General features: G+C 41.9%; 1 protein-coding gene and 1 long non-coding RNA gene across 2 annotated transcripts in view; both read left to right on the top strand.

Moving 5' to 3' along the window:
- Nucleotides 1–6,664, top strand: part of LOC143292217 (calpain-9-like) — a 67,825-nt gene extending 61,161 nt beyond the window's left edge. The window contains exons 19-20 of the mRNA XM_076602403.1: nt 1,575–1,625; nt 6,462–6,664. Coding sequence (XP_076458518.1) covers nt 1,575–1,625; nt 6,462–6,664 — 254 coding nt within the window. The remainder of the gene's footprint in view (nt 1–1,574; nt 1,626–6,461) is intronic.
- Nucleotides 6,573–10,000, top strand: part of LOC143292632 (uncharacterized) — an 8,628-nt gene continuing 5,200 nt past the window's right edge. The window contains exons 1-3 of the long non-coding RNA XR_013056670.1: nt 6,573–6,577; nt 7,637–7,701; nt 9,749–10,000. The exon at nt 9,749–10,000 is cut by the window's right edge and continues 5,200 nt beyond it. This is a non-coding gene — a long non-coding RNA (uncharacterized LOC143292632). The remainder of the gene's footprint in view (nt 6,578–7,636; nt 7,702–9,748) is intronic.

Genomic DNA, 10,000 nt, shown 5'->3' with positions numbered 1-10,000 from the left:
GTACACACAGCTAACTGCCCGGTCCCTACCATACAGTACACAGCTAACTGCCCAGTCCCTGCCCATACAGTACACAGCTAACTGCCCGGTCCCTACCATACAGTACACAGCTAACTGCCCAGTTCCTACCATACAGTACACAGCTAACTGCCCGGTCCTTACCATACAGTACACAGCTAACTGCCCGGTCCTTACCATACAGTACACAGCTAACTGCCCGGTCCTACCATACAGTACACAGCTAACTGCCCGGTCCCTACCATACAGTACACAGCTAACTGCCCAGGTCCCTGCCCATACAGTACACAGCTAACTGCCCGGTCCTTACCATACAGTACACAGCTAACTGCCCGGTCCTTACCATACAGTACACACAGCTAACTGCCCGGTCCCTACCATACAGTACACAGCTAACTGCCCGGTCCCTACCATACAGTACACAGCTAACTACCCGGTCCCTACCATACAGTACACAGCTAACTGCCCGGTCCCTACCATACAGTACACAGCTAACTGCCCGGTCCCTACCATACAGTACACAGCTAACTGCCCAGTCCCTGCCCATACAGTACACACAGCTAACTGCCCGGTCCCTACCATACAGTACACAGCTAACTGCCCGGTCCCTACCATACAGTACACAGCTAACTGCCCGGTCCCTACCATACAGTACACAGCTAACTGCCCGGTCCCTACCATACAGTACACAGCTAACTGCCCGGTCCTTACCATACAGTACACAGCTAACTGCCCAGTCCCTACCCATACAGTACACACAGCTAACTGCCCGGTCCCTACCATACAGTACACAGCTAACTGCCCGGTCCTTACCATACAGTACACAGCTAACTGCCCAGTCCTTACCATACAGTACACAGCTAACTGCCCGGTCCTTACCATACAGTACACAGCTTACTGCCCGGTCCTTACCATACAGTACACAGCTAACTGCCCGGTCCTTACCATACAGTACACAGCTAACTGCCCGGTCCCTACCATACAGTACACAGCTAACTGCCCGGTCCTTACCATACAGTACACACAGCTAACTGCCCGGTCCCTACCATACAGTACACAGCTAACTGCCCGGTCCTTACCATACAGTACACAGCTAACTGCCCGGTCCTTACCATACAGTACACACAGCTAACTACCCGGTCCTTACAATACAGTACACAGCTAACTGCCTGGTCCTTACCATACAGTACGCAGCTAACTACCCGGTCCTTACCATACAGTACGCAGCTAACTGCCTGGTCCTTACCATACAGTACACACAGCTAACTGCCCTGTCCCTACCATACAGTACACAGGTAACTGCCCGGTCCTTACCATACAGTACACAGCTAACTGCCCGGTCCTTACCATACAGTACACAGCTAACTGCCCGGTCCTTACCATACAGTACACAGCTAACTGCCCGGTCCTTACCATACAGTACACAGCTAACTGCCCGGTCCTTACCATACAGTACACACAGCTAACTGCCCGGTCCTTACCATACAGTACACAGCTAACTGCCCGGTCCTTACCATACAGTACACAGCTAACTGCCCGGTCCTTACCACCCACAGGGGGCCGCTTCCTGCTGCTGCTCCGTGACAGCACTGTGATCGGGCCTGACGGTAACACCTCCATGACTGCCTGCTGCATGCAGCATTTCGTTGTTGTGGCTTTCTGTGATACTGACGGGCCCTTGAATTAGAATAATCTTCTGTGTGTCTTCTTGTACCCGGCAGTTGAGTTCTGGCACCTTGCGTGACATTAGTTTGATTCCTCAGAACCAACAATTCCCCCCCCCCCCCCCGCCCCCGGCCTCCACCCGCACGCGGCCAGTGCCACCCCTTCCACCCACGCTCGATTCGTTGACACAGTCCTGTGTTCCCGACCTTGCCCTTACTACTTTCCCTCCTTTTTTGTGTTAAAGAAAGATGTTGTTCTGATTCAAGAGAGAGAGAGAGAGAGAGAGAGAGAGAGAGAGAGAGAGAGAGAGAGAGATTTAAAACTTTATTACTCAAGGATACAGATTTTAGGCATTGCTTAGTCTTCCAATATGTCCTTGTGACATCATCAAAAATCAGAGATTCGATTTCGGATTCGAATGGTTTATTCAAAAAGGCCTTAGCCCCCTGATGAAGTGGTGGTGTGTAAACTTATTTCGAAAACATTACAAGACATACAGTATGTGATACAATAGAACAAAGCAATACATAAATTGATAATCAGGTCATCCAAGTGACCGGAATCTGAAGGCTTTGTATAAATGAGTAGCAAACTGTCTGACTTCTTCTCGACGTGACGTCATTAGCAAAAATCACAGGGAGAGAGAGAACCCTGATTGTCATGACGGTTTTAACTCACTCAGTACGGCCAGTCCTCTCTTCTCCTCTACACAGACCCCTCGGGTGTCCAGTGGGTGTCTGAATGACCCAACCTTTAGCTTCCGTCGTCAGAATTGTGGTATTCTTTGTCGACATTCACGTCTTCAGTATAAGAGCCTTCCACTTGCAATATTTTGATGATGGTAATTGGGGTGAAACGCTGTTAACGTCATCTCTTTCGCCGTTCGTATGGAGAGAGTTAAAATGAACAACGCATATAGCTCATATGGTAGACTGAAGACTTAATCAAGCTTTATCTACTGCTGTTGTTTCAGTTGACGCGGTGTGAGTGTTTGTAATATTCCTTCAAAATACTCGGGGAAAAAAAAATCTCTCGTTCTTTGGCCTTGATCACAGTCGTGATGCGAATGTTGTGTGATGTGCATTCCAGGCTGAAGTAGTCATGTCAGCATTAGAATTAATCGTATTTTTTTCAACATATACCAGCTGCTAGGAGGCGAAATAAGCTGGCTATGACTTATTGAAGAATTTGAATTTAGGTGCAATAGTTTGTTTACCTTTGTCCAATGCACGTATTAACCTTCAAATCACTGCATGGATATTGGGATGAATATTTGCTCACAGACCGGTTATCTGATGAATGCGGTTTCTTTTTTCTTTTCTTTTCTTTCTTTTTTTGTGTGTGTGTTCAGAATGTTAGAGTATTTTTCCTGTAGAATTAGCACAACACACACTGACATTTAAAACTCAACACATAACATTGTATGAATGCATATATATGCTTGCTTGTTTGTTTGTGTGTGTGTGTGTGTGTGTGTGTGTGTGTGTGTGTGTGTGTGCGTGCGTGCATGCGTGCGTGCGTGCATGTGTGCGTGCGTGCTGTGTGTGTGTGTGTGTGTGTGTGTGTGTGTGTGTGTGTGTGTGTGTGGTCATTTCTTGCTTCCAAAATTCGTCTGCCTTTCTCTCTCTTTTACAACAACGACGACGATGATGATGATGTTGATGATGATAATAATGATGATAATGGTAATGATGATGATGATAGTGGAGGTCGTGTTGATGACGACGACGACGACGATGATGATAATGACAGTGGTAGCTGTTTTTATGGTTGTTATTCTGAATGAATTGCAGCTATTGGAGGCACAGGTAACAACTTTCTAACAGCTTTTAATTTTTTTTGAAAATAATTAACATTCTATTCTACGTGTTCTGTTCTGACCACTGGCTCACAGACATGCATGCTCTTGAAACCAGTGGTGATTCAGTTGTAGAACATTCAATGTTAGTTTTGGCTTTCTTTCTTTTTGCCCCGTGTGTCTGTTTGTTTTTTTTTTTTTTTTTTCCGGTATTTCTTCTTTCCTTTTTCTATTTTAAATAGCAATTTTTCTGGATTGAATTCATAGATAGTTGTTTTTTTAATGGAACATCTCGGAGTTTTGTTTTTCCATCCTTCTGATGAGTTTTTTCATGTAAAGTTAATGTACAGTTTACTCACTTACGCACACGCACACACTCACATACACATACATGCACACACACACACACACACACACACGCACACACACACACACACCTACACACACGCACACACTCAATGCACAGTTGCTATATGTATATATGTATATGAAATGTTTCACTTTATCTGAAAATGTAATTTTTGTTTTCTTACCTCAATGTTTTCTTTTAACATGATAGTTAATGTATGCTGTGATCAAGGAAGGGTGTGCCAGTTGCTTATTCGTTTTTTCGGTTTTATCTGTTGATGAGCATTTGTCTTTTTAAATGTTATTATTATCTTACTGAATATTCTCCTTTTTATAATGATTGAAACGTACACATACGCGCGCGCGCGTGCGCGCGCACGCACGCTTAACACGCAGGCACACGCACGCGTGCGCGCACACACAAAACGATGGATGCACATGCGCGGACACACACGCAACACACACACAGTTGTTACACTGTGAATCATAATGTAATAGTATCTTACCCACATGTTTTTCTTTTTACATAATAATTGATGTGTGCATGGTGATAAGTGAAGGGTGTGTCAGTTGCTTACCGGCATTTTATTTTAAGTGAGCCTAAAGAAAATTTTCTGTTTTTGGTTGAAGCAGATAATAAATTATTTTGAATTGAATTGAATTGAATTGACTATATCAGCCCTGAAATGATCCTTTGTGTTCAGCTTGGCTTGGGGCAACATGGTTCCATTTGATGCTTATGTATACAAATATTTCAGAATTCTGTTCTAAAACTTGCCAGCTAACACTAGCTTCCACAAGATACGTGTTGTTTGTGTCTGTTCGCAACAGAGAGGAAGGCAGATGAGAATTAAATGTCCTGTGAAATCGGCGCGGCGTTAAGAGAATTAGCCAGATTACTGCATCTTAGCCATACTTTTGCTCTAACTCCAGCTGACAAATTTCGTCAAGATGTAATCATTTTTCGTTGCATATTTTTGACTCACTTGTGTAAACAAAGTGAGTCTATGTTTTAACCCGGTTTTCGGTTGTCTGTGTGTGTGTGTGTCCGTGGTAAACTTTAACATTGACATTTTCTCTGCAAATACTTTGTCAGTTGACACCAAATTAGGCATAAAAATAGGAAAAAAATCAGTTCTTTCCTGTCATCTTGTTTAAAACAATATTGCACCTCTGGGATGGGCACCAAAAAAAAGAAAAAAAGAAAAAAAAAAAAAGAAAAAGAAAAAAAAGCCTAATTGCAAACTGCATTTACTGTTATATTTATATTTTTTGTATTCTCTAAACTTGGCACTTTGATCTGATAATCTGACACAACAACAGGAGCAGTCATTATTATCTTTTTTTTTTCCAAACAGGAACTTCTTTTGCGAAGCATGGAGGTTATATTTATTTTGCAAACGTTTTGGTGCAGATAGTAAAAAAGGGAAATTACTCTGTAATTAATGCTAGGGGACTTAATTTGCTTTAAACTGATCTTTCTCATCTTAAACATTACATTTTGAAATTATACTCAGTACATATCACAAGTGAGTCTTGAAGGCCTTGCCTCTCTTGTGTTCTGGTGTTGTGATGGAGTTCAGTACACTGAAATTTGCATGGTTTTCATCACGTGGATCGCGTGGGAGTGTTTGTGTGTTCGTTCTCCAGTTAAACGTCTCTTCGCTGTGAGTGATGGAAGACCAGGGTGTGGGAGGGGGAAGGGGGGGTGCTGGTGAGGGAAAAAGTCGCTGTTTGCGTATGTGAGTGAGTAAATGTGTGTGTGTGTGTGTGTGTGTGTGTGTGTGTGTGTGTGTGTGTGTGTGTGTGTGTGTGTGTGTGTTTCAGTTTAGGAAAATCACTATTTATAAAGTCTGGTATTCGATAATAAAAATAACTGGATTACGTTTCGTTTGAAAAACAAAAAAGCAGTTAAATTTCCTCAGAATGAGTAACTAACAAATTTAACAGCAAGTAAACTAACAAGTAAGTAACAAATACAACTAAGTAAACTAACTGCACTGTTCAAGATGTGAAAAAAATCGTACTTTACTAATGAGCTGCTGAAAACTATCGACACTGGAAATGATTTCAGGCCAGGGATGTAATAATAATAATAATAATGGTATTTATATGGCGCTGAATCTTGTGCAGAGACAAATCAAAGCGCTTTCGCACCAGTCATTCACACGCATGCATAACTCTAAAACTGTAGAAACTAAAGACAAGGAAGAGGCAGGCAAGGGATGTGGAAGTAACACATGGCAAGTTAGTATGTGAACGACTGTTTGTGTTATGTGAGCACCAGATATGTAAGAAATATTCCTGATATGTCATTTAGTCTTTAAATGATTGATATTCATATATACATGTGAAAGAAATAAGGTGTCATCGAGTGTGTGTGTGTGTGTGTGTGTGTGTGTGTGTGTGTGTGTATAAAATACAAAAAAATATTTAATTAGTTTTGACAGGCCATTAGACCCATATGAACAAAGGGGTAGACAATAGCAACTATGGGACATTCCAGGTGATTTGTTATTCAAACACGCGCAACACATATAAGCATGATTTTTGCAAAAATGTTGGAAGTAACATGTGTGTGTGTGTGTGTGTGTGTGTGTGTGTGTGTGTGTGTGTGTGTGTGTGTGTGCAGGGTTCCCTGTGACCCGCCCAGTGCTGACCTCCATCGTCCGTCGCTATGGTGACCGCAACAACCGTATCTCTCTGGAGGATTTCGTAGTGGTGATCATGCGTCTGATCAACTCTTCAGTCAGTACTGGCCCCCATACAACATTCATGTTCTTTATCTTGTTCTCCTTGTCCTTCTCTTCTTGCAGTTTATCTATGATGTTCTGATGTAAATTTGCCATTCAGTTATCAGTGAGATGAATTCGTCATCCGGTTTATCAAATATTATTTATTCACCATCCTGTTCATCTATATTGCTCTTATATGAATTATCCATCCAGTTCATCAATGGAATGGATTCTTCATCCGGTTATCAATGATGTTCTGACGTAAATTCGGTTTATCAATGATATACTTTCCCCATCCAGTTAATCAGTGATATGAATTCCTGACCCAATTATCAATGATGTTCTGATGTGAATTTCCCATCCAATGATCAATTATACGATTTCGTCGTCCAAGTTATGAGTGGCGTTCTGATCTGAAGTCATCTAGGTGCTGGGTGTTATCCATTGACTAACTCATCATGCAGGTACTGAACGTTATTTTGAGATTGATTCATCGGAAAATCAGTTGCTTGATGTTGTTCCGAAAAGAGTCCCGCCCTCAGTCCACTGTTTGTTATTGTGTGAGAGGAAGATGGCAAAATGCTCAAGACGATTATCTGTCAATACATTGTCCGTGAGGGGCTGGGCTCGAATCTGGTCTCGCCCTTTCTCCCAAGTGTGACTGGAAAATCAAACAGTCATTCGGACGAGACCATAAACCAGGGTCCCTGTGCAGCATGCACTTTGCGCACTGGAAAAGAACCCACGGCAACATAAGCGTTGTCCTCGGGCAGATGGAATACGCTCTGATAGGCTCACACAGTATGTATGCACGCACTCAAGGCACGGTTACAGTTTCAGTTTCAGTAGCTCAAGGAGGAGTCACTGCGTTCGGACAAATCCATATACGCTACACCACATCTGCCAGGCAGATGCCTGACCAGCAGCGTAACCCAACGCGCTTAGTCAGGCCTCGGGGCACGGTTACGTGATGGGTCATGCTGTTAGTCAGGCGTCTGCCTGGCAGATGTGGTGTGGCTTGTATGGATTTGTCTCCTTGAAAAAACTGAAACCGAAAGTGGTTGTGTTCCAGATGTCTACGTTCACTTTGAGGGGAGGAGTGACAGGGCTGGCGTGGCCGAGTTCTCCAGGAATGAGGTGAGGAACAACATAGAGAGAGAGAGAGAGAGGGGTGGGGGAGAGACAGACAGAGAGAGAGAGAGAGAGAGAGAGAGAGAGAGAGAGAGAGAATGACAATTTTTTTTATCGGCAAATAGCGTTTTACAGCTTCAGTGCCAATGGGGATTATTCAGCTTATTTTTGCAAACGACGAAAACAAAAAGTAAAACGAAAAATAAGGGGAAATAACAAACAAATAAGTACATATTCATAAACGCATAAACACTCATACATTCACACCCACAACATTAATACAACATATTCCATATTACTCATGCATAATATTAAGAAATTAATTCGAACATATGACCATCCATCTTTGCAGCCGAGCCTCTTTTTGGTTGTTTATCAATCTAAATTGAGTTATGGATCTTATATTTTATGAGAGAGAGAGAGAGAGAGAGAGAGAGAGAGAGCATGTAGACATAGTTACGTGAAATTATTTACGTGTGCATTCTTGTTTTGTATGTGCTACACATGTTTTTTGTTCTGATTTGAGCCAGCTGTTTCGGTCAGAGGTCGGTAATCTAAGGATAGCATTGGATGAAAACTTCATGTTTCACTGACATAAAAAAAAAAATTCTGATCTATCCATCAGTCAGTGTTGAGGGAGAAGCACTTAAAGATACGTGGCTGTGATTGTGGATACAGTTTGTAGGTACACACACCTAGAAGCCATGTATTCGTAACATTGTTCTGGGCAAGCAGCACGTGAAGACCACCAGTACAGTACATGGCTTTTGGTGATGCAAACTGCGACATTCAGCACCCCGTGCACCGCACTCTGATGTTTCACTTCCTTTTTGACTCACTTGTGTAAACAAAATGAGTCTATGTTTCAACCCGGTGTTCGGTTGTCTGTGTGTGTGTGTGTGTGTGTGTGTGTGTGTGTGTCCATGGTAAACTTTAACATTGACATTTTCTCTGCAAATACTTTGTCAGTTGACACCAAATTAGGCATAAAAATAGGAAAAATTCAGTTCTTTCCAGTCATCCTGTTTAAAACAATATTGCACCTCTGGGATGGGCACAAAAAAAAGCCTAATTATATGCAAACTGCATTTACTGTTATATTTATATTTTTTGTATTATCTAAACTTGGCACTTTGACCTCTTATTCTGACACAACAACAAGAGGAGTCATTATTATCATTTTTTTGGTTCAAACAGGAACTTCTTTTGCTAAGCATGGAATCTTTATTTATTTTGCAAACGTTTTGGTGCAGATAGTAAAAAAAAGGGAAATTACTCTGTAATTAATGCTAGGGGACTTAATTTATCACAAGTGAGTCTTGAAGGCCTTGCCTCTCTTGTTATTTTATACTGTTTACTTTTCTTAAAACTGTCAACTATTCTTAGATGTGTCAATGTATTTTTGTGATATCTTTGAATACTCAAACATTTACATTATGTTATTATGTATGCATTTTAAAACTGTAAATTGTTCTTAAGTATGTATCATGTTCTTTGATGTAGTATTTAAATTTATGTGATCTCTTTAAGTATTTAAATATTAACATGTATCCTAAGTGTATACGTTTAAATTTCCTTTTTTTTAGTACAAGATACGTCCATAATCGGGGCGTTTTGTACGATTCCCATCAAACTGTAACAAATTTTAACTTAAATAGCTGAGGTCGTATGGTACTCCGTGGTGGGTAGCTTGTTGTAATTTCTTTTAGCGGTAGTATGACTGATGACCCCTCTACCCAGTCACTTAATGCGTACGGATCTAAATCACCTTTTAAAATGAATAGGCTTAAACCAATGAAAAGAAGAAGCTTCCACGAGTTAATTTCTCTAGAAAGACAAAAAGGTCGACTTGACTTGACCTGATTTGACTTGGTATAAGGCGGAAAGCGTAAGACCGGACAAGCTGTACGTAAAAACAAACAAACAAACAAACAAAACAACAACAACCATGAGACAACCTGTAGCCGAACAGACCTCTCATTTCGGACTGTTACAACCAGTTGAAGATGAAGCATGAGGCAAGACTGTGTTATTCTGTCTGGTTGTGTTTCAGTTCCTGCAGCACACCATGTATCTGTAGAACAGAACAGAAAGTGAAACAGAGACGGAAGCTGTGGGAGGAAGTGTTCATCCTGTCACGTGGCCTGTTCGCCATGGCAACGGGAGTCTCCAAGATCACTGGATTGTCTTCCTTCCTGGTCTTGCTGCTGATCACGTGACGCATGCGGCGTCACCGCCAAGACAGCTCCTGCTACACACATACATCTGGTTCTTGTTTGTATATATGTGTGTATTGCTCCAGATG

The sequence above is a fragment of the Babylonia areolata genome, chromosome 18, assembly GCF_041734735.1.
Source record: "Babylonia areolata isolate BAREFJ2019XMU chromosome 18, ASM4173473v1, whole genome shotgun sequence".
Classification (NCBI taxonomy): Eukaryota; Metazoa; Mollusca; class Gastropoda; order Neogastropoda; family Buccinidae; genus Babylonia; species Babylonia areolata.
The sequence above is the reverse complement of the archived record's forward strand: the minus strand, read 5'-3'. Positions and strand labels throughout refer to the sequence as shown.